Raw genomic sequence first — 25,457 nt, 5'->3', positions numbered from 1 at the left:
AGGAAAACACAAAGGGACCATGTGATATCTTGATTTCATCAGCACAAATTTCGAAGTTGAACACATCTGCGAATTGGCAAGGACACAGGGCACTTGGCAAGGCAGGGAACTGGAAACTCACACATCCCTGGTGGAAGTAGAAATAGATGAAGCCACCTTAGTTAGCAATTTGCCCCTTTAGTGGGATGAAAGTCGCGGATAGTCTAGAAGACGGATTTGACTGCTAAATATAAAGCCTCGAGAGATCACATAATGTGAGCAAGAAGGCAGGTTCAAAGGTGTTTATTGCAGCGTTTTGCTGACAGCGCAGCGCTGGAAACAAGCCAAACCTCCAGCAGTGCAGGAAGAACTAAGAGAAGCTGTGGGGTGTGCATACAGTCAAGTTCTTGTTTTGCTTTGTTTTTTATTGAACTAAAATTCACACACCGTAAACACGCTTTTAAAGTGTACAATTCAGTGGCCTTTAGTCTGTTCACAAGACTGCAAACCTCACCACCACCTGCTTCCACCACATGGTCATCACCCCCAAAAGAAACCCAACCCTGGAGTTCCCTTCGTGGCTCAGTGGTTAACGACCCCAACCAGTATCCATGAAGACGCAGGTTCGATCCCTGGTGTCCCTCAGTGGGTTAAGGATCCGCTGTTACTGTGAGCTGTGGTGTAGGTGGAAGACACAGCTCAGATCCTCTGTGGCTGTGGCTGCAGTGTAGGCCGGCAGCCGCGGTTCTGATTCGACCACGAACCTGGGAACCTCCATATGCTGCAGGTGCCACCCTAAAAAGACAAAAGATCAAAAAAAAAAAAAAACCCGAAACCCAATACATATTAGCAGTCATTCCTCACCCCTCCCTCCCTACTCCCCCCAGCAACTCTGCTTTCTGTCTCTAAGCCTTTGTCCATTCTAGATATTTCATATAAATGGAATCCTACAATATGCAGGTTTTTGTGTCCGGCTCCTTTCCCATAGTATGACGTTTCCTAGGTTCATCCAGGTTGTTGGCATGTAACAGTGGGGTTTTTTTGTGCGTGTGGCTGAATAATATTCCATGGTATGCTCGAAAGCGCAGCTTGAAGGAGTCCTGAACCGAATTTTGGCTGCACTTGCAGGGTGTGGAAGTTCCTGGGCCAGGCATCGAACCCACCTCCCCAGCAGCTACCCAATCCATTGCAATGACAATGTGGCATCCTTAACCCGCTTCGCCGCAGGAGAACTCCATGAACCCAATACTTTGAGCTGCTTGCCTTGGTGCATGCCACTTAGGGATGCTTTTTGTTAATTCACATTGAGTCTCTCTCTTCATGGCTTGTATTTTCTGTTCCTTTCTGAAATCCCTGTGTCTATGGGGTGACTCACCAGACAGCGATCACACAGGCTTCTCAGAGGAACCAGTTTCTGTTTACATGGCGCCGTGCTGAACTCCCTAAGCGGATATGATGCATCCCGCCAGCCCACATACACAGGATGTGTTCTTAGTCTATGTGTTGAGACAAGCCATGCTAAGATCACACTCCAAAAGTCATGGAAATCCACCCAGGAACTTTCGAGAGGAAGGGAAGCGAGAAGGGAAAAACCTCGATTTCCTGAGACTGGATTATGAGCTGAGGACACAGAGTCACCCGGATTTTCATATGTCCGGCCACCCCAGTCATCTTAATCCACATTCTCCTTCCCAGGGTTCCAGTTCTACACCTTCAGTGTTGCATAGTCATGAGCTTCCGGGGGGTCCTCAGCGGGCACCGAAGCTGCCTCCGACAGTGCATTGGTGTTTAGCTGGGCATAGGTCACTCCCAGGGGGTCTTCATTCTTTAGGGAAAAGAGATGGGCATGCAGAGCCGAGCTGACCAATATGGCAGCCACGAGCTACATGTGGCTGTTGACATTCGAGTGAATTTAAATGAAAAATTGAGGTCCTCCAAGGACTGACATAAGTAACTGGGCAAGGCCAATGGGAGAAACACCATATCTTTCTGGACCCCACGTTGGTACCCCCCATCTTTAAGGGATAAAACCCTCTAAGGACAATAGAGAGAGGGGGTTCTTCTCCCCCCTCCCAACTGTCCTGGAAGCTGTTTGCTTTCCTATAATAAAGACTTGGGTTGCAAAAAAAAAAAAAAAGAAGAAGAAATTTGAGGTTCTCAGTCTCATCAGATGGCATTTCAAATGTGCAGGAGCCACATGTGGCTGGTGGCTGTGGTATCAGACAGTATAGCTGTGCAGTATTTCCCTCCCTGCAGAAGTTGTGTGGGACAGGGCCCTTCTAGAGTGGCTATGCTTCAGGAAGGACGGGGCTTTTGACTCTCACAGTAGTAACACGAGACTATCCATCTGTGGTAACTGGAGCTTACAAAAATCAGGGCAAGTGTATGGTTCTGAGAATAAGAACCACCCTCCTGCATGCATCCTGAAATTATATTTTTTAAATGATTTTATTGAGATGGAATGTGTATATCATAACATTTCCCTAGTGGAAGCACACGATTCTGTGACTTTCTGTGACTTTGCTAAATAAGGAAGTCATCCCCACGATACAGTTTTAGAATATCCATTACTCCCCCACACTTCTCTTGCGCCAGTTTGCAGTTAAGTGTTGCTCTTTATCTGCTCTGTCTTCCCCCCTGCACTATCCCCAGCTGTAGGCAACTATAACTTGCCTTTTTCTGGAGATTTTATATAAATGGAATAGTTCTATATACAGTTTTTTTTGTATCTGGCTTTTTTCGCTTAGCAAACCATTTCAAAGTGCAGTCATTGATCACATGTATTAGTACCTTCTTCCTTTTTATTGCTGCATAGTATTCCATTGTATGGAGATAGCACATCATAATAGTACATTATTGTAATATTGTTATCAACCATTTGCTAATAATCAAGGCCATTAAGTTGACATTTTAAATGGCCCAGATTTGTTCACTGGTGCTTAATTTGTAACAAACTATGCATATATATATATATGTGTGTGTGTGTGTATGTGTATGTGTGTATTTATGAACGCAATGTGCTTAAATATTTTTTATAAATACAACACCAAACCACTCAAGTGTCTTTCTAATGCTTCTATTTACTTGCTTTGGCATGAAGACTGAACCAGTGACCCTCCGTATCCTATGGAGAAATGTGTTGATCTTACCTGCTATTATACTTAGAGGTAAAGCTTCTTAGTACTATGTCACAAATAAGCAGGTTTTTTTAAGTAGGAACAAATGGATGGGTGTAAATTGTTCACATTCGCTAACTGGTGCTTTCATGTCATTCACCTGACATTTAAATTTTTGTCGGAAACTCCAGGAAACCCCTTTATGATGTCCCTGGACTCTCACAAGCCTTTCTGTTGGGGATTTTGATTCCCATTAGATCTGGGAGATGAGAGGTCCACATCATGGGGACTTCCTGGTTTGTCTCAGGTGACAAATAGCAGATGTTTGGGAGCTAGACCCCAGCGACTCTGGAATTCAGAGCATATGCAGGGGTTTTTGTTTGTTTCTTCGAGATGTAATTGACATGCAACATTGTGCAGGTTTAAGGTGTACACATGTTGATTGGATACATTGGCATATTGCAATAGGGCTACCATCTTGCCAACCCCTCTCTCCGGTCACTGATTATCATTCCTTTTTTCCCTGGTGAGAACAATTACAATCTAGTCTCCTGGCAACTGTGAAGTGTATGATACGGCATCGTTGCCTCTGAGCCCCCTGCTGTGCTGTGGATCTCTAGGATCATCTACAGGTTGTAAGCTTGTTCCCTTAAATGCCACATCCCCAATGCCCCCACCCCTCAGAATGGCCGCTGCCATTCTACTCTCTGTTTCTATGGGTTCCATCAAAGCACGTGTTTTTAAACTCCATGTGAAAAACATGTTAAACTCTATTGGCCTCATGTCCATAACCATCCTATGAGCGAATCCAGGAGGTGGAGGGGGGACCAGCCTGTGGGGCTAAGGGAGCTCTGGGGTTATTCCAAAGGGAAGAACTCACCGATTCTGATATCCTTTCCAGCTTGCATAAACCTGCATGTGAGTTAAAGGGCAGGAAAAATCAGTTCTCAGATTGCAAGAGTCAGATTTTAGCCTTGCTATGCGGAGATGCCTCATGCTGTCTTCCCCACCACTTACCTGCAGCCTCCTGCTTGGGATGGATGGTTCTGAGAGAGAGAAACGTTCACGTGTGGGATCTGAAGACTTTGGGGTAAGCACAGGGCTGAGAGAGGTGGGGTTGGGCGGGGGAGGTACCGTTTTGAGACCAGGCTCTGAAGGATGGAGTGGGAGTTACACAGGGCAGGAGATCTGTTGGCTATACCTACCTCTGGGGGGATTCTTCTGGTGCTGAACCTACAAAAAAAAAAAAAAAAAAAAAACGCAGGAAGGAATTTATCGCCTGAGAGACACCTTCGCTTTTCTCCCCTTCCTGGGAGTTTGGAACCCGTGCTTCCCTGAACTCACCATCCTGAGAGCATCTGTAGATGAAAAAGATGGCAAAGAAGAGGAGAAGGAGGGACAGGCAGCTGAAGGCGGCGACGAAGATGGCCTTGGTGTCTGGGGGAAGAAGAGCAGGACCACAGAGTCAAATCGGCTCCTGGAACACACCGAGAGCATGGACAACTCTTAACAAGGAGCCGGACACCTGGCTTCAAACTTGGAGCTGCCTTTTCAGAGCTGGAACATCCAGCTGCTTTAGGAAATTTGCTTTCGTCTCCCACGCCTTTGTTTTCCCCTCCAAAGTGGGGGGAGCAATCGTGGCTAATCTCCTCTCCTGGATAGTGGGGCGATGAGTGGGTCAGCACGGACAGAGAGCCCTCACCTGATGCCCTGCAGATGGGAAATAGCCAGCAAAGCCTTCATCCCCAGCAATCGTATTCATCATTCCATCCCCACTCCCTTGGGGTCTTTCTGGTCTGCTGTCCCAACTATATTCATATGTAAACCAAGTACCAGGAAGTAAATGGAGTCCCCTCAATTCACACGGACAGGATGGGCTTTGGGATGCCGGTATGTCTAACCGTGGAGGCTAGTCTGCCACCAGGTCAGGGTAGCTCCGTGCTGACCACAGGTATGGATATTCAAGAGAAGGGATGTTGGGAAACTCAAAATCTGATAAGAAACACAGTTACCCAAACCGGCTATGACGCCACAGAGGTGATAACAAGTCCAACAAACAGAGGAATCAAAGTCCAAGAATCATCTGCTCAAGATATGGAAGCAGGAGTTCCCGTTGTGGTGCAGCGGAAATGAATCCGACTAGGAACCATGAGGTTGCGGGTTCGATCCCTGGCCTCGCTCCGTGGGTGAAGGATCCGGCGTTGACATGAGTTGTGGTGTAGGTCGCAGACGCAGCTCAGATCTGGCATTGCTGTGGCTCTGGCGTAGGCTGGTGGCTATAGCTCCAATTCGACCCCTAGCCTGGGAACCTCCATATGCCACAGGTACGGCCCTCAAAAGACCAAAAAAATAAAAATCAAAAATAAAAAGATAGGGAAGCAGCCTAAGTGTTCCATCGATAGATGATGAATAAAGAAGATGTGAAATATATGTTACATATATGTGTGTATATGTATGTATGTGTATATATACATACACACAAGGAAAAAAAGAAGGAAAAATTGCCTTTTGCAGTAACATCAATGGACCTGGAGGGTATTATCCATAGTGGAGTAAGTCAAAGACAGATACCATATGATTTCACTTACATGGGGAATCTGAAAGACAAAACAAATGAACCAACAGAGCAAAAGGAAAACCATCAGAGATACAGAGAGCAAACTAAACTGGTGGTTGCCGCAGGGCAGGGGTTGTGGTCATAGATGAAATAGGTGAAAAGGTTTAAGAGGGGAGTTCCTGTCGTGGCTAAGCGGAAATGAATCCGACTAGGAACCAAGAGGTTGTGGGTTCAATCCCTGGCCTCACGCAGTGGGTGAAGGATCCGGGGTTGCTGTGAGCTGTGGTGTAGGTTGCAGACTCGGCTGGGACCCCACATTGCTGTGGCTGTGGTGTAGGCTGGTGGCTACAGCTCTGATTCAACCCCTAGCCTGGGAATCTCCATATGCCGTGGGCATGGCCATAAAAAACAAGTGAAAAAAAGATTTAAGAGGTACAAAGTTCCAATCATGGAATAAATATGTGGGGGGAATGTAATATACACGTAGGGGATATCATCACCAGTAATGTAGTAACTTTGAATGTGACAGATGGTTACTAAACTTGTGGTGATCATTTTATGATGTATATAAAATAATGAATCACTGTTTTATACACCTGAAACTAATATAATATTGTATAGCAACTCTACTTCAATTTTTAAAATATCACAAAATGATGAATAAATCTTAGGGCATTCTAAAAAAAAAAAAGAATTTACATATATTATATATAAATATAACATATATTATAAATATATAATAAATATATATAAATTCTTATATAAGTAAATGTATAATATATAAATATACACGTATAATAAATATATAGATATTTAATAAATATACATACATAATAAATATATTTCTAATATATATTTATATTATACATTATATACATATAATAAATATACACCTGTATAATAAATATAAATATATATTATACATGTATATAATAAATATATATAAAAATTCTCTTTTTTAGCATGCCCTAAGATTTATTCATAATTTTTGGGGTTGTTTTTTTTAAAATTTATTTTTATTTTTATTTTTTTTTTTTGCTTTTTAGGGCCGAACCCACGGTATATGGAGGTTCCCTGGCTAGGGGTCCAATCAGAGCTACAGCTGCTGGCCTATACCACAGCCACAGCAATGCCAGATCCAAACTGCATCTGCGACCTACACCACAGATCATGGCAATGCTGGATCCTTAACCCACTGAGCAAAGCCAGGGATCGAACCTGCAACCTCATGGTTCCTAGTCAGATTTGCTTCTGCTGCACCACAATGGGAACTCCTGGTATTTTTTAAAATTGAAATAGAGTTGATATACAATGTTATCTTAGTTTTAGGTGTACAACACAGTGATCCAATATTTATATACATAAAACATTTATATATAACATGTATATAACGTGTATATGACATGTCGTGTGTGTGTGTGTGTGTGTGTGTGTGTGTGTGTTATACATGTGTCAAATTATCACGTTGGATACACTCTGAATATCTTACCAGTTGTCAGTTACACCCCCAAAGAAGCTGGGGTGGAAAGGAGGTGGGGAGCGAGGGAGGTAAGAAGACCTAACTTGGAGAGAGAGGTGAGGATGAAAAACACTGGCTCCTGGAGTTCCCGTTGTGGCGCGGTGGTTAACGAATCCAACTAGGAACCATGAGATTGCAGGTTTGATCCCTGACCTTGCTCAGTGAATCGAGGATCCAGCGTTGCCGTGAGCTGTGGTGTAGGTTGCAGATGAGGCTCGGATCCCCGTGTCGCTGTGGCTCTGGCGTAGGCTGGTGGCTACAGCTCTGATTAGACCCCTAGCCTGGAAATCTACATATGGCGCGAGAGCGGCCCTAGAAAAGGCAAAAAGACAAAAAAAAAAAAAAAATACTGGCTCCTAAGCCCTCCATCTAGGTGTTCCCCTTGTGGTGCAGTGGAAACAAATCCAACTAGGAACCATGAGGTTGTGGGTTCCATCTCTGGCCTCAGTGGGTTGAGGATCCAGCGTGGCTGTGGTGTAGGTCACACATGCAGCTCGGGTCCTGCTTGCTAGGGCTGTGATGTAGGCTGGCCGCTGCAGCACCCATTCAACCCTGAGCTCAATTCAACCTCCGATTCAACTTCCATATGCTGCAGGTGTGGTCCTCAGAAGCAAAAAAAAAAAAAAACAAAAAAACACCGTCTAGACTCTGACTCACTGTGTAGGATAATGACAGGGCAGTGATCATGATTATTTTTCAGCCCCAATATGCCACCCACACCTGTCTCCCTCTGTAGCAGTTGCTATCAGTGTTCCTCCACCAATGTGCCCCCGCAGTGGGGGCATTTGCCATTTTTTGGCATGCTTGGTCGTGGCCTCTTCCCCTTTCCAACATGAGCGCCTCGATGTATTTGTCAGTGGGAGGGTTCACAATGCCTTGGGGGAGTTCCCATCGTGGCGCAGTGGTTAACGAATCCGACTAGGAACCATGAGGTTGCAGGTTCGATCCCTGGCCTCGCTCAGTGAGTTAGGGATCTGGCGTTGCCGTGAGCTGTGGTGTAGGTGGCAGATGCGGCTCGGATCCCGAGTTGCTGTGGCTCTGGCGTAGGCCGGTGGCTATAGCTCCGGTTAGACCCCTAGCCTGGGAACCTCCATATGCCGCAGGAGCAGCCCTAGAAAAGGCAAAAAGACCAAAAAAAAAAAAAAAAAAAAAAGCCTTGGGATCCATGTGACCCTTTACCAACAACTGCATTTGTAGGCACAGTGCCTCTCCGCTGGCGTGTGAAAAGGGGGCAGGAACAGCCATTCTGGATGGAAGTAGCAAAATAAGCCGCCTCGCCTTATGCTTTCAGTTCTCCCTTTGCCTACCCTCCAGTTTCCCTCACCTGCCAATTCGGTAGAAAGGAGAAGTAAATTATTGCAAAACCGCCCACCACCCACTGAACTGGGCTGCCCTTGAGATGGCCACATATCCTGGTCAATTTCACATCACTGTTTGCAAAATGCCAAAATGAATTTTAAAAGCTCTACGCAATTGGTGAAAGACATCTGACTGTGCCGTGGGATGCAGCTTGACACGGGGCATCAGTGACGTCACAGACACCAGAGGAAAGCCTGACCTTGGGGCAAAGTTAGGTGATGAAATTCATCATTGGTCTCTGCGCAGAACTGGAGAAGAGGGTCCCTTTCTGTTCAGCTCTACTAGCGCAGACTCTAACGACAACCTTGAACCATTTTGGCCCTTTGCAACAGACAGAGGCAGGATATAAGCTGCTGAAAGAAAAAAAAGGATGAAGCATCTAGAATGCTGATCTGCTTGGTATGTTTATCCATCCGAGTCTGGATGAGCCTATTTCAGTCTAAGCCAAGAAAAGCCCCAATTTGTACGAGAATCCCTGAGGGAAGACTCTTCATCAAGTCTTCCCAGGAAAGCACCATCAGAGACAAACAATTTATTTATTATTTTTTCTTGTCTTATTGCCTTTTCTAGGGCCGCTCCCATGGCATATGGAGGTCCCCAGGCTAGGGGTCTAATTGGAGCTGTAGCCACCACCGGCCTACACCAGAGCCACAACAACTTGGGATCCGAGCCATGTCTGCAACCTACACCACAGATCATGGCAACACCGTATCTTAACCCACTGATCGAGGCCAGGAATCGAACCCACAACCTCATGGTTCCTAGTCAGATTCGTTTCTGCTGCACCACGATGGGAACTCCAGGAGACAAACAATTTAATAGTCACCTCTTTCCCAGGACTTCAATGGTTTAGCAAGCCCTTGATCATACATATTCCCGAAGTCCCTGGACTCCACAGGTCCTGGTCTTAGTCCCCAAACCAATCTCACAAGCTCACCCTTCACAGAACCCCCACCAAAGTTTTTCATGGTGTAACATGCCAGATAATGCACCTTGTGCTGTTTTAGTTACCAGTGTTGGCAGAACCCAGGAGTTAGAGGGCATCTCCCTCCACAATAAAGCGGGCATTCGCTCAATATGATGGAGAAAATGGGCATTAAGTTTCTCCTTGTACCTTTTCATCAAAGAGGGTCGCCTGCCTCATGAAGTGGGCATAATTGGGGAAAAATGTGTCTAATCATATTACCTGTTTTTGCTGGGGGTGGTCCGCGTCCGCCACGGTCATCTAGGAAACAGGATGCAAGAAAAGGAATCACAATACTTAGAGGGGGACCTTGGGGACGTAAATCCTCGTGTTCTATGTATGATGCTATGCCCTCTTTGGGAAGCAGAGGAGAGAATGCCTTTTCCGTTCTGCAGGTGTTCACTGGGTTCCCACGCCAAGGCCAGAGCATTGGGTTATGCTTCTTAATATTGCTGCAGTTTGATATTATTTTAATAACAAAAATACTTAGGAATGACAGCATCTTTCTTATCCCAGGAAGGAGCACTGACATTGTGCAAATATTTTCTCCCATTTGGTAAGTTGCCTTTTCATTTCGTTGTTCTTTCTTTTGCTGCGCAGAAGCTTTTTTAGTTGGATGTAGTCCTGCTTATTTATGTTCTGCTTTTACTTCCTGTGCTTTTGGTGTCATAGCCAAAAACCTGTTGCCAAGACCAGTGTTCAGAAGCTTCTTCCCTATGTTTTCTTCTAGGAGTTTTATTGGTTTTTTTGTTTGTTTGTTTTTGTCTTTTGTCTTTTGAGGGCTGCACTCACAGCATATGGAGGTTCCCGGGCTAGGGGTCGAGTAGGAGCTGCACCTGTCGGTGTACACCACAGCCACAGCCACGCCAGTTCTGAGCCGTGTCTGCAACCTATATCACAGCTCACAGCAACGCCAGATCCTTAACCCACTGAGTGAGGCCAGGGATGGAACTGCAACCTTATGGTTCCTATTCTGATTCGTTTCCATTGCACCGTGACGGGAACTCTGGAGTTTTATTGGTTGTGGTCTTCTGTTTAAAGCTTTTCTCCATTTCAGGTTAAATGTTTGTACGTGGTTCAAGATAGGGGTCCAATTTCATTCTTCCACCTGTGGTTATCTAGTTTTTCCCACACCACTGGTTGAAGGGACTAGCTTTTCTCCATTGAGTATTCTTGGCTTTCCTGTCACATTTGGGTGGTTGTATTTCTGGGCTCTGAGTTCTGTTCCTTCCGTATGTGTGTCTATTTTTTATGCCAGTACCATACCGTTTTGGTTACTATAGCCTTGTAGTATAGTTGGAAAATCAAGAAATGTGATGCCTCTGGCTTTGTTCTTCTTTCTTAGGATGGCTTTGGCTATTTGGGGTCTTTTGTGGTTCCCTACAAATTGCAGGATTATTTGTTCTGGTTCTGTGAAAAATGTCATTGGAACTTGGATAGAGATTGGCAGCAAATCCATGTAAAGCTTTGGGTAATATGGACATTTTAACAATATTCTTCTGGTCCATGAACATGGGCTAGCTTTCCATTTTCATTGTCTTCTCCAATTTCTTTTCATCAGAGTCCTGTAGTTTTCAGTGTACAGATCTTTCACCTACTTTGTCGTATTTATTCTTAAGTATTTTATTGTTTCTAATGCTATTACGAGTGAGATTTTTTCTTTATTTTTCAGATATCTTGTTAGTAGAAAGAAACAACTGATTCGTGTATGTCAATTTTTATAATCTACAACTTTACTGAATTTGTTGATTAGTTCTACTGGTTTGGGGATTGAGAGGTTAGGGTTTTCTACATATAAGATCATATCATCTGCAAATGAAAACAGTTTTACCTCTTCTATCCCTTTGGGTGCCTTATAGTTTTCTGTCTTCCCTGATTGCTCTAGGTAGGTCTTCCAATATTATGTTGAATTGAAGTGGTGAGAGTGGGCATCCTTATCTTGTTGCCGATATTAGAGGAAAAGCTTTCAACGTTTCACCATTGAACTTAGATGTGCCTTGTTGCATGGACCTTTCTAGTGCTGTAGTATGTTCCTTCTACACTCAATTTATTGAGAGTTTTACTCAAAAGGATGTTGTATTTTGTCAGCTTTTTTCCTGCTTCTATTGAGATGATAATATGGTTTTTTATCCTACATTATATTAATGTCTATCACACTTATTAGTTTGTATATGATGAAACATCCTTGCATCTGAGGGATAAATCTCACTTGATCATAGTGTATGATCCTTTTAATGTACTGTTAAAATTGGTTTATTAATGTCACATCTATATTCATCAGGGATATTGGTTTGTAGTTTTCTCTTACCTGGTTTTGAGATCAGGGTTATACTGGATTTATAAAATGATAGTGGGAGGAGTTCCCTGGTTGCTCAGTGGGTTAAGATCCAGTGTTGCCCCTGCTGTGGCATGGGTTCAGTTCCTGGCCCAGGAACTTTTGCATGCTGTGGGTGCAGCAAAAAAAAAAAAAAAAACACACTAAAGTGATTGTGGAAATGATTGTAGAAATGTTATTTCCTCTTCAATTTTTGGAAGAGTTTGAGGGGGAAAAATGGCATTATTTCTTCTTTAAGCATTTGGTAGAATTTGCCATAGAAACCATCTCATCCTGGGCTTTGCTTTGTTGGGAGGTTTTTTTTGATTACTGATTAACTCTCTTTAGTGATTATTGCTCTGTCAGTTTTCTATTTCTTCATAATTCAGTCTTGGTTCGCAAACTTCCACAAAGTTTCTCTTGTCTTCTCTTCACCCTCACTGCCTTGTCCTCTTCAGGATCGGTCCTAAAACCTTACCTCTCAGGCAACAGAGACCCTGAGATGACTCCAGGGTCTGATTCCTCACAACAGAACCGAATGTGTCATTATTGCTCTGCTGAAAATGGGGATCCCAGAACCATTACAAGTTGAGGAAGTAGGAAGAGACCAAACTGAGCATGAGGGTGGCATAAGATGTCTCTTGTTTTTTCCTCCCATTTCAACAACTAAAACTTGGCATCCATCCATGAACAAAACCACCTTCATCATGGAAGTTGGATTCAGCACCATACACCAGTGGACTCAGGTGTACATTGGGTACCAGCAGACAGACCTCACTACCAGCTGTGGAACCTGAAGGAGAACTGTGACCTGGTTCCAATCCCTCTTGGCCATGGGTCTCTGTTGCCTGAGAGGTAAGGTTTTAGGACCAATCCTGAAGAGGGCAAGGCGGTGAGGGTGACGAGAACGAGGGTTTCCCATTTTCCACTGCCCCCGGGGACATTCTCACCCATCTCTCTGTTTTAGTCATGTCTTTTATTTTCTGCATTCAATGCTTTGACATCTTGGGAGCTTGCTGAACCCTTTAGGGATCCTCCCCTTAGGGTTATCCAATTCCTAGAGATAGGGGGGTACCTTCCCTCCAGCACACCTCTCAAATGCAAAGCAACCCATCCAGAGCCCACACTCCCAACCACCTTCTTTGTGAGTCTCTCACATCAGAGGTGCTCTTCCTCTGCCCTAATCACCCCAGGGCCAAGTCCCAGACAACCAGGGACAGCCTCTGTACCCCCGAGCCAAGCCTCAACCTGGTCCTCCCCCACAGAAACCGCAGGAAAGGCTCTTTCCCACACCCCTCCCCTTGTCCCTGCATCCTGACTCACCCTGGTGCTTCCCCATGTGGCCCTGCATGGCATGGCATAACCCCTCTTCTTGGGAACTGGAACAAACTATCTTTTCATGGAACCACCTAGACCCTTTCTGTCCCCTGTACGTAGGTTATCTAAGCTTGAAATGGTCTTTTTTTGTTTAGGACTTGCTTGCTTGTCTAAAAACCTCTCTTTCCATGGTCCTTTGGCAGTCCTGTCTACTTGCTAGAAAGGATGCTTCCGGATTCACGAATCATTAGATCAAACCAATTAGATCTTTAAAACGTACTTGGTTGAATTTTGTATTTTACCAACCTCTATTCCTTTTTTTTTCTCCTTTTTAATTGTCTTTTTAAGGCATACCTACAGCATATGGAAGTCCCTAGGCCAGGGGTCAGATCAGAGCTGCTGTTGCCAGCCTACTCAACAGCCACAGCAATGCCAGATCCAAGCCATATCTGTGACCTACACCACAGCACATGGCAATGCCACATTCTTAACCCACTGATCGAGGCCAGGGATACTAATCGGGTCCATTTCCACTGAGCCACAATGGAGACTCCCAACCTCTATTCTAAAATGCTCACCCACATCCGTATCCTTGAGACCCGCTCAGAATCCCTGATAAGAGCCTCATTCCCACACGAAGTTCCCTGTCTTATTGTTTCCTGGATTCCTGCTTCCCCAGCCAGGTGCCACCACAGAAAAAGGAGCACATACCTCAAAGGGCAAACCCAAGGCTGCCCTTCTCACCTGTGACCGTCAGTTGCAGGTGATCACTCTCTTCTGACCACTCCTGGGAAACCGTTGTCCTGTAGGCACAAAAGTACTGTCCAGCATCTTCAGAGTCCAGGTTGACAAGGAGGAATTCAGCATCCTGTCTTCCTGTGTTCTGCTCTCGCCTGTACCCAGAGTCCTGCAGCTTCCCCAGCATGAAAGTCACGTTCTGGACCTCGGACTGGCACCGGAAGGTCACACTGCTGTGGCGTTTGATCTCTGAGCTGGGCAAGGCATGGAGCTGGGGTTTGGGAAGTTTCTCTGGAAAGAACTCGGAGTTAGTCTGACTCTTCCTGCTGGTGACCACCGCAACCCTCCTCGCATTCAAAGGATTCAAGGAAAAAGGTCATGAAAACGTGGGTCACAGAACAGAGTTAAGGGGGAGACCACTCACCATGCTTTTTCTCATCTTCGTAGCCCAGACAAAGCCCTGGAAAGAAACCCTCATGAGAGATGCATCATAGGCTTGTCTTTGAGTAAAAATCAGGCAGAGACCATGTGACTCATTTTTTTAAAGATCTGTCCTGTTCCTTCCAGGCACTTCCCTGGATTAATTTTTTTATATCTTTTCCTTTTGACCCATTGTTTGTCATTCGGAACTTATGTTTATGGAGGCTGTCATTTTGTAATGTATAAAAATATCAAGGAGTTCCCTGGTGGCTCATGGGGTTAAGGATCCAGCATGGCTCCTTCTGTGGCATGGGTTCAATCCCTGGCCCAGGAACTTCTGTATGCCATGGGTATAGCATATATATATAACCACTATGTTGTACACCTAAAACTACTATAATATTGTAAGTCAATTATATTTCAATTAAATTCAATCCAGATCCTCCCTGTTTGAATGTAAATGTACTGTTGCATTTTTAAATCAAAAGCATAAAAACAGTCACAGAAAAATGAGATGGGAATACAAGTATATGTCCCGTGATTTTATCAATTTTTTCTTTTTCTTTTTTTTTTTTTTTTTTTTTTTTTTTTGTCTTTTTGCCATTTCGTGGGCCACTCCCGCAGCATATGGAGGTTCCCAGGCTAGGGGTCGAATCGGAGCTGTAGCCGCCAGCCTACACCAGAGCCACAGCACTTCGGGATCCGAACCACGTCTGCAACCTACACCACAGCTCACGGCAACGCCGGATCCTTAACTCACTAGAGCGAGGCCAGGGATCAAACCTGCAACCTCATGTTTCCTAGTCGGATTCGTTAACCACTGAGCCGCAAAGGGAACTCCCACAAGCGTCCTATCTTAAATCTATTTCTTGCCTATCACTTTGTCTCTCACTGAATTTCTTCTGTGCAGAGGCAGGAAGACCCTGAACCTCCGTGAGTGGAGTTCCCGTTGTGGCGCAGCAGAAATGAATCCGACTGGGAACCATGAGGTTGCGGGTTTGATCCCTGGCCTTGCTCAGTGGGTTAAGGATCTGGCATTGCCTTGAGCTGTGGTGTAGGCCGCAGATGTGGCTCGGATCCTGTGTTGCTGTGACTCTGGTATAGGCCGGCAGCTAAAGCTCCAATTAGACCCCTAGCCTGGGAACCTCCATATGCCGAGGGAGCGGACTTAAAAAGATTTAAAAAAAAAAAGGACACAGGGTGAGTGATTCTAATTTAAAACCATGGGTTTACATCCCAATCTGGGTTTAGGCCGGGTTCGAGTCCCGGCACCACGTGGGTGCCAGTCCCACTCTGTGTTCTGAATGGGTTCAGGCCGTTGATACTGTCAGTTTCACCTTCATGATTTAGCGTTTCCTGTGCAGACAGTTAGCACTTTGCACACAGCCCACTCTCTGCCTGTCTCCGCCACACATCACACTTGTAACATTTAGCGTGGCCTTTCTACACATCAGATGGAGGGCTGAACAATTTCCCTGCTAGAGAGGGAGGAGGCGGTGGCACTTGAAACCACAGATCCCTAGGAAAGATGACATTGTGACTTTTAATAAAAAATATGGGACTTCTCGTCGTGGCTCAGCAGAAACGGATCTGACAAGTATCCATGAGGATGCAGGTTCCATCCCTGGCCTCGCTCAGTGGGTTAAGGATCCGGCGTTGCCATGACCTGTGGTGTAGGTTGCAGACAAGGCTCAGATCCCCAGTTGCTGGGGCTGTGGTGTAGGTTGGCGGCTACAGCTGCGATTCGACCCCTAGCCTGGGAACTTCCATATGCCGTGGGTGAGGCCCTAAAAAGACCAAAAAATATATATATGTATTGGGGCTTTGTCCCTGGTCCCGGCAGAGCTCCTAAAACACTTGGAATTTCCTAGCTGTTGGAGAGACAGAAAAGGAGTCTTTTGTCATGTGAATGATAATTTTTGGAAAGCCTCCCGGGAACCTTTGCTTGGGGCCTGGTTGCCAGGGAAACCGACCGCCTGATTGGAAGAGTCAGTCCCACCCTCCCTCACTTGGACCTCCATGGAGGGAAGTGGGGTGGAGATGCCATTCAATCACCAACTGCCAAGGATGTAGTCATTCGTGCCTTTGTGATGAAGCCTCCATAAAAAGCCCAGAGAAGAAGGTTCAGGGAGTTTCCATGTTGGACACGTGCCCTCAGGAGCCCTTTCGCCACACCATGCCCTGTGCCTATCTTCCATCGGGCTATTCCAGAGTTAAACTCTTTTCTTATGCATCCCTAGTCCAAGAGTTCCCACTGTGACTCTGCAGTAACAAACCCCATTCGTATCCTTGAGGACGCAGGTCCAATCCCTGGCCTTGCTCAGTGGGTTAAAGATCCCGTGTTGCTGTGGCTATGGTGGTGCAAGCTGGCAGCTGTAGCTCTGATTCAACCCCTAGCCTGGGAACTTCCATATGCCGCAGGTGCAACCCTAAAAAGGCAAAAAAAAAAAAAAAAAATCAGTAGTCTATTGAGTAAAATGCTTCTCTGAGTTCTGTGAGCCGTTCCAGCAAATTGATGGAATGCAAGGACGAATTGAGGTTGTTGAAACCTTCAGTCCATACATAGTTGGTCAGCCCGAAGCACAGGTGACCCCAGGGCTTGTGACTGGGATCTGGAGTGGGAGGGAGGCTGTCCTGTAGGACTGACCCCTCAATCTGTGGGCTCTGATGCTATCTCCAGGTAGATAGTGTCACAACGGAGTTGGACTGATCCAGCTGGTGTCAGAGAGGTGCTTCATGGTGTGGGAAATCCCCCCACCCCCCAAAAATGTATACATCAGACTTGGATGCAGAATCCTAATTGGTGTCAGAATCAGAGCTACCAATGACTGGTAGAGGGGAGCCAAATCTGCCACCCCGCCAAATGGGTCCGGCACGATTTATTTCAGCTGATTCTTTTTAAGAAACAGTATACACTGGAGTTCCCATTGTGGCTCAGTGGAAACGAATCTGACTAGCATCCACAAGGACACAGGTTCGATCCCTGACCTTGCTCAGAGGGTTAAGGATCTGGCGTTGCCATGAACTGTGGTGTAGGTCATAGGCACAGCTCGGATCCTGTGTGGCTGTGGCTGTGGTGTAGGCCAGCTCTATCTCTGATTCGACCTCTAGCCTGGGAATCTCCATATGCTGCTGTGCAGCCCTAAAAAGACAAAAATAAATAAAAATAAAAAAGATGGAGTTCCTGTCGTGGCGCAGTGGTTAACGAATCCAACTAGGAACCATGGGTTGCGGGTTCGGTCCCTGCCCTTGCTCAGTGGGTTAACGATCCGGCGTTGCCGCGAGCTGTGGTGTAGGTTGCAGACGCGGCTCGGATCCTGCGTTGCTGTGGCTCTGGCGTAGGCTGGTGGCTACAGCTCTGATTCAACCCCTAGCCTGGGAACCTCCATATGCCAAGGGAGCGGCCCAAGAAATAGCAACAACAACAACAACAACAACAAAAGACAAAAAAAGACAAAAGACAAAAAAAATAAAAAAAATAAGAAAATAAAAAAATAAAAAAGAATCGGAACACACTGGCAGTGGGGTGGTAGTGGTATGAGCTGGCTCCTTACATGAGTTGAGGGTAGGGGTAGGTCTAGGGGTCCGGTCGCAGGGGTGGCTTAGCTGGGGTTGTGTGCAGGGGGCATGCGTAGTATCCCGCTGTGGCTCTTGGCCCTTCAGAAGTGGCAGTGGGTTTATTTAGGGGTTTTTTTGGTATCTTCTTGTCCATAATTTGCGCCAACTGCACAGGGCACACCGTTATTTTTAGTCCCTTGGAGTTTCTTTCTATGTGGCTGCTTCAGGGGATGTTTGTCCAGGTGCCAGCACTGTGGCCACTGCAGCCAAGAGTCCCAGGTTCCAGGTCCCAACCTGTCTCAGCTGGAGGTTTGGGGTGCAGTGACTTTAGCTCAGATGTGTGCATGGAAAGAGCATGACCCCAAGGGGAAAGGGCTGTCCCCAGGAGAAGGAGGAAGGAACTGGAGCAAATGCAGAGTCCTGAGGTCCTTCACACTGTCCCCCTGCCCCCGCCCCCGCCACCAATCCCACCCCATCACGAACGAGGATCTGGAGCTGCTGTTTCCAAAGCCTGGAGCTCCCATGAGACCAAGATGCTAACCCAGCTCTTCTTTCCCACAGACTAGGGTCTGTTTGATTACTTTACGTTCAAACTGAGGATGCTTAAAATCAGGCTAAGGATAGGGCTCGTCATGATTTTTCCGTCTTATCCTTTATTCCCGGCCATAGTGTCATATTCGACCTGTTTCTCTTACTTTAATGTTTGTATTCTTTTTTTTTTTTTTGTCTTTTTAGGGCCACACCCGCAGCATATGGAGGGTCCCAGGCTTGGGGTCCAATCAGAGCTGTAGCCTCCAGCCTCCAGCCACAGCCATAGCAACACGGGATCCAAGACGCATCTGCGACCTATACCATAGCTCACGGCAACACTGGATCCTTAACCCACTGAGTGAGGCCAGGGATCAAACCTGCGTCCTCCTGGATGCTAGTCGGGTCCATTAACCACTGAGCCACGACGGGAACTACCTATATTCTTTTTTTTCTGCACTTGCAGCATGCAGAAGTTCCCAACCCGGGGGTTGAACCCACGCCACAGCAGTAACCAGAGCCGCAGCAGTGATGATGCCAGATCCCCTACCTGCTCAGCCACCAGGGAGCTCCTTCACTTTTGAATTCTGTTGCTTTTGCTACAAGTTATTTGCTAAAGGGATGTTGCCTGTAGCTGAAAGGATACATAATGGCCCCTCTCCAGGAACCCTGCCTCCCCTGCCTGAGCCCTGCCTGAGCCTTTTTTAGCTCCCAGGACGCATCCTGACCAGGCTCATGTGAACGGCTGCAGGAAACAAGAAATGAACTATTCCCTTCAGGATTCTTGGTGGAAACAGGAAATATGTGCAACAACTTACTTTGCTTTTTTTTTTTTTTTAATGTTTTTCTGGTCTTTGTTTTTTATTTTATAACTTTTTTTTTTTTTTTTGTCTTTTTGCCATTTCTTGGGCCGCTCCCAAGGCATATGGAGGTTCCCAGCCACCAGCCTACACCAGAGCCACAGCAACGCAGAATCCGAGCCTCGTCTGCAACCTACACCACAGCTCACAGCAACGCCGGATCCTTAACCCACTGAGCAAGGCCAGGGATCGAACCTTCAACCTCATGGTTCCTAGTCGGATTCGTTAACCACTGCGCCACGATGGAAACTCCTACTTTGCTTTTTAAAACTTGACCTCCTCCCGTCCCTCTCTTTGTTCTGTAAAAGAAACTAGCAGCCAGACCCCAATGAGAGGGTTCTTTGGGACACTTGTCCCCGATCTTGGTCTGCTGGCTTTCTGAATAAAGTCACTATTTCCTGCCCCAACCACTTATCTCAGGGCAGCGAGCAGTGTGAGCTTGGAATCATCGGTAACAATCGGGTCTTTTCTGTGTTTCTGGTTTGTAAGTCACAGCCCTTCACACCGTGTAGACCCCGCCCTTCTCTGCCTGTTTAACAGATGGGATCCAGGTAGGACGACTTGGCCGTCCCATCTGCTGTGCGTTTCTCAACCCAGTAAACCAAGGACACTCCCCATGTCTCTGCACCTCTGCTTCCTCTTTCCTTAAGCACAAGCACCAAAGCCAGGCCATGTGGATTCCACAGCCCACCAAGCTCTAAGGGGACTCGGTGGGTGTCCCCGGTTCACTGATGCCACCATTTTTGTCCATGCCACCATGTTCCCCATGTTAACCACCCCCTCCACCGTGCGCATTCCCACCGCACAGACCCAGCTGTCCCAGACCTGGAGACTCACCGAGACAAAGCAGGGGAAGGATTTTTGAGACCATAGCGTCCCTTCTGCCAGAACCAAGATCCTGTTTCAAAGGAAGAAGTGGGGCTGGCCGATGGCAGCTCCCTACTGCCCACCTTGTCCAGAGGATGCGTGGCAAGAGGTTTGCCCTGATGCTTGGCTTCTGCACCACCTGGCTGGCGTAGTTTCCTTCTTACAACTGACTCAGGAAACCAGAAGCTGCCCGGACAACATCTTCCTCTTAAAATCTGGTGTGCGTGGCTCCACCCACCCGAGACCTCTCCAGTCTTATCTGAAGCCCTGCCCAAGACAATTTCCTTGAAAATTGTCTTCTCCTTTCTTTCTTTCTTTCTCTTTCTTTCTCTTTTTCTTTCTTTCTTTCTTTCTCTCTTTCTTTCTTTCTTTTTTCTCTCTTTCTTCCTTTCTCTCTTTCTTTCTCTCTCTCTCTCTCTTTCTTTCTCTCTTTCTTTCTTTCTTTTTTGCTTTCCAGAGCCACACCCTCAGCATATGGAGGTTCCCAGGCTAGGGCTGGAATCCGAGCTACGGCTGCCAGCCTACGCCACAGTCACTGCAGCTCAGGATCTGAGCCACATCTGTGACCTACACCACAGCTCAGGGCAATGCTGGATCCTGAACCCACTGAGGGAGGCCCGAGATCAAACCTGCATCCTCACGGATACTAGTCGGGTTCGTTACCAGTAAGCCACAATGGGAACTCCGAAAATTGTCTTCTAAAGGGTCTTATCTGGCAGAGTGGCAGGTGGAAGTTCCCAGGCTAGGGATCAAACCTGTGCCACAGTAGCAACCTGGGCTTCTGCAGTGACAATCTTGGATCCTTAACCCACTGCACCACCAGGGAACTTAAAAAGTCTTATGTTTATTTTTAAATTGAAGTATAATTGACTTATAATATTGTACTAGTTTCAGGTATACAGCATAGCGATTCATTTTTTTTTTTTTTTTTTTTTTTTTTTGCCACATCAGCAGCACTAGGAAGTTTCCTGGCCAGAGACTGAACCTACATCACAGCAGTGACAACGTTGGATCCTTGAACCGCTAAGCTACCAGGGAATTCTGTGATTCAATATTCTTGTAGGTTACACTCCTTTAAAAGTTATTGCAAGATAGTGGCTGTAACTCCCTGTGCTATACGGTATATCTTTGTTGCGTACCTGTTTTATACATAGCAGTCTGTGTCTCTTCATACCGTACCCCTATAATTTTCCTCCCCCCCTTCCCTCGCTTGTTTGTTTTCTGTGTCTGTGAATCTGTTTCTGGTTTACTATATACATTCATTTATATGATTTTTCAGATGTCACATGGTAAGTGATACCATGGAGTATCTTCTGTCTTAAAGCGTTTTATTTATCTTTCTTTTATTTATTTATTTATTTTGTCTTTTCGCCTTTTCTGGGGCTGCTCCCGTAGCATATGGAGGTTCCCAGGCTAGGGGTCGAATCAGAGCTGTAGCCGCCAGCCTATGCCAGAGGGGAAAGATCGTATTTCCCCAATACAATATTTTGTTTCTACTGTACAGCATGGTGACCCAGTTACACATACATGTATACATTTTTTTTTCTCGCATTATCATGCTCCGTCATAAGTGACGAGACATAGTTCCCAGTGCTACACAGCAGGATCTCATTGCTAATCCATTCCAAAGGCAATAGTCTGCATCTATGAACCCCAAGCTCCCAATCCACCCCGCTCCCTCCCCCTCCCCCTTGGCAACCACAAGTCTGTTCTCTGAGTTCATGATTTTCTTTTCTGCAGAAAGGTTCCTTTGTGCCATATATTAGATTCCAGATATAGGTGATATCATACGGTATTTGTCATTCCCTTTCTGACTTACTTCACTTAGAATGAGTCTCTAGTTGCATCCATGTTGCTGCAAATGGCTTTATTTTGTTCTTTTTTATGGCTGAGTAGTATTCCATTGTGTATGCATACCACATTGTCTTGATCCATTCCTCTATCAGTGGACATTTAGGTTGCTTTCATGTCTTGGCTATTCTGAATAGTGCTGCAATGGACATTGCAGTGCATGTATCTTTTTGAATGAGAGTTTTTTCCATATAGATGCCCCCAGGGAACTCCAAAGGGTCTTCACTTTAAAAGGCTCACCTTCTTTAGAAATATTTGGGGGAGTTCCCGTCATGGCGCAGTGGTTGACGGATCCGACTAGGAACCATGAGGTTGCCGGTTCGGTCCCTGCCCTTTCTCAGTGTGTTGACGATCCGGCGTTGCCGTGGGCTGTGGTGTGGGTTGCAGACGTGGCTCGGATCCTGCGTTGCTGTGGCTGTGGTGTAGGCCGGCAGCTACAGCTCCAACTGGACCCCTAGCCTGGGAACCTCCATATGCCATGGGTGGGGCCCTAAAAAGAAAAAAAAAAAAGAATCCAGCTGCAGCGGCTCAGGGCACTGTGGAGGTGTGGGTTTGATCTCTGTTCCCGAGCAGTGGGTTAAAGGATCCAGCATTGCCACATCCGTGGCATAGGTTGCAGCTGCGTCTTGGATTCAATCCCTGGCCTAGGGGAACTTCCATCTGCTGTGGGTGCAGCCCTAAATTTAAAAAATTTTTAAAAAGAGAAAAAGAAATATTTGGGGTGATAAGAAAACAATTCCTGAGATATATATATTTATCTATGTCTATACCCTATACTGTTATCTTACTTTATCCCAAACCTATAAAATTTAAAGTGTGTTTCATGCCAATGAGAACTTTTGCACAACGTGCTTATAAATTGCTCCTGCAACATGATTTTTTTTTAAGTTTAATTGGAGTGTAGTTGATTTACAATGTTGTATTAGTTTCAGGTATACGGCACAATGATTCAGATACAAATAGCCTTTTTTAAAATTCAGATTCTTTTCCATATAGGTCATTACAGAATATTGAGCAGCGTGCCTTATGCTGTACAGTAAGTCCTTGTTGGTTACATGATTTATTTTATATTTTGGCTATTTTATGAGTTCATATATTATCATGTCTTCTTGCAACACTGAAATTTCATTTTTATGCTTTTTTAAAAAAACATATGAAAAAGTTCCCAGGCCAGGGATTGAATCTGAGCCACAGGTGCAACCTCTGCCTATGCTGCAGCTGTGGCAATACCACATCCCTCATCCTACTGCTTCGGGTCAGGGATGGAAGCCACACCTCCTCAGTGACTTGAGCCACTGTAGTCAGATTCTTTTTTTTTTTTTTTTTTTTTTTTAAGTGCCACAACCATGACATACAGAAGTTTCCAGGCTAGGGGTAGAATCAGAGCTGCAGTTGCCAGCCTGTGCCACAGCCACAGCAATGCCAGATCCAAGCAGAGTCTGCCACCTACACCACAACTCAGGGCAACACCGGATCTTTTAACCCACTGAGTGAGGCCAGGGATCTCACTAGCATCCTCATGGATACTCGTCCTATTCTTACCTGCTGAGCCACAGTGGGAACTCCTCACAGCATGATTTAAATTGTTGTGATGTCCTCTACTCTGCAGAAGTAAACAACTTGTAACTAACCAACCTCCTGCTCCTGCATGTTAACAGTACTTCCCATTCATTTGCTACTATCATCAAAATTAAAATGAACAACTTGCAGATCTTTTGGACAACCTTAATTATTCCCTAGGGTAAATGCCTTGAACTTGAACTATAAATTTATAGGCAGTGGAAGGCTATAATTTTTTTTTTTTGTCTTTTTGCCATTTCTAGGGCCGCTCCTGTGGCATATGGAGGTTCCCAGGCTAGGGGTCTAATTGGAGCTGTATCCACCGGCCTCCGCCACAGCCATAGCAATGCAGGATCTGAGCCACGTCTGCAACCTACACCACAGCTCGCGGCAACACCGGATCCTTAACCCACTGAGCAAGGGCAGGGACCGAACCCGCAACCTCATGGTTCCTAGTTGGATTCGTTAACCACTGAGCCATGATGGGAACTCCAGGCTATAAATGTTGAGGGGAGGGGTGAGCTTCATAACCTAGCTGCCATTCGTAACCATATTGATGTATCATTCTAAAAAGTGATGATGTGTCATTTTTCCAAATTCTATTTAACGTTAGATTTAGCATGAAAAACTTGTCAAACCAATAGGGTAAAATGACATTTTATTTACGTTTTCTGGGTTTGATTTCTTGGAATAGCAAATGTCTTCTTTTTTTTTTTAACTTTTTTCATGTGGAATGCAGTTACTGAGAGAGGTGTGTTAAAAAGCAAAATATAATGATAGGTTTAGCTCCTTTAAATTGTCCACAGTTCTTTTGTAACTTCTGTATCTATATGATTAGCTGTATACAAAGTTGGGGTTATTATATATTTGTCTTGAATTGGCTTTTTTATCATTACGAAATATTTCTTTTCATATCTAATGTTATTCTTGCCTTAAAATCTACTTTATGTGATTTTTTTTTTCTTTTTGCCTTTTTCTTGAGCTGCTCCCGTGGCATATTGAGGTTCCCAGGCTAGGGGTCTAATCGGGGTCTAATCTAGCTGCCGGCCTACACTAGAGCCACAGCAACACGGGATACAAGCCGCGTCTGCAACCTACACCACAGCTCGCGGCAACGCCGGATCCTTAACCCACTGAGCAAGGCCAGGGATCGAACCCGCAACCTCATGGTTCCTAGTCAGATTCATTAACCACTGAGCCACGATGGGAACTCCTGTGATTTTTTTTTTCTTTTTGGTCTTTTTAGGGTCACACCAGAGGCATATGGAGTTCCCAGGCTAGGGGTCCAATCAGAGCTACAGCTGCCGGCCTATGCCACAGCCACAGCAATGCAGGATCCAAGCCACGTCTGCAACTTACACTGCAGCTCACAGCAATGCCTATCCTTAACCTGCTGAGCAAGGCCAGGAATTGAACCCGAATCCTCATGAATACTAGTTGGTTCAGAACCGCTGAGCCACAGTGGGAACTCCTTGTAATTTTTTTTTTTTTTTTTTTTTTTTTGCTTTCAACTCATCTATGCATATATTTAAAGTGTTTTTCTCTTGGAAAAAAAACTATTTATTTATTTAGGTCTTTTTAAAGCATTAATTAGATCTTTTAATTTGGGGGCCCATTGATGTTCCATGTAATTATTTATAGAAGGTAAGTTTATCACCTTGCTAATCTTTCTATTTGCCCATCTCTCTCTCTCTCTCTTTTTTTTCTTTTTCTTTTTTTTTTTTTTTTTTTGGTTTTTCTCCATTTTCTTGGGCCGCTCCCGTGGCATATGGAGGTTCCTAGTCTAGTCAGAGCTATAGCCACCAGCCTATACCAGAGCCACAGCAACGCGAGATCCAAGCCACGTCTGTGACCTACACCACAGCTCATGGCAACGCCGGATCCTTAACTCACTGAGTGAGGCCAGGGATCAATCCCGCAACCTCATGGTTCCTAGTCGGATTTGCCAAC

General features: G+C 45.6%; 1 protein-coding gene across 9 annotated transcripts; it reads right to left on the bottom strand.

Annotated features, from left to right (window-relative positions):
* LOC100622306 (V-set and transmembrane domain-containing protein 1) lies at window positions 11-20,296 on the bottom strand. 9 transcript variants are annotated; one of them, XM_021094895.1, is made up of 9 exons: window positions 20,067-20,296; window positions 14,288-14,323; window positions 13,870-14,154; window positions 9,717-9,755; window positions 4,440-4,532; window positions 4,301-4,328; window positions 4,113-4,197; window positions 3,976-4,007; window positions 11-1,804 (listed from the first exon to the last, which is right to left on the bottom strand). In XM_021094895.1, exons 1-9 carry the CDS (start codon window positions 20,098-20,100, stop codon window positions 1,783-1,785), a joined length of 654 nt encoding a protein of 217 aa, XP_020950554.1. In that variant the 5' UTR covers window positions 20,101-20,296; the 3' UTR covers window positions 11-1,782. The 9 variants fall into 9 exon arrangements, 8 of the variants coding, with proteins under 8 accessions (XP_020950554.1, XP_003356096.2, XP_020950552.1 ...); XM_003356048.4 differs by having other exon boundaries at window positions 4,113-4,141; XM_021094896.1 differs by having other exon boundaries at window positions 1,669-1,804; window positions 4,113-4,141; window positions 4,440-4,572.

This window comes from Sus scrofa, chromosome 6 (genome assembly GCF_000003025.6).
Source record: "Sus scrofa isolate TJ Tabasco breed Duroc chromosome 6, Sscrofa11.1, whole genome shotgun sequence".
In the NCBI taxonomy this organism is placed as follows: Eukaryota; Metazoa; Chordata; class Mammalia; order Artiodactyla; family Suidae; genus Sus; species Sus scrofa.
The sequence above is the reverse complement of the archived record's forward strand: the minus strand, read 5'-3'. Positions and strand labels throughout refer to the sequence as shown.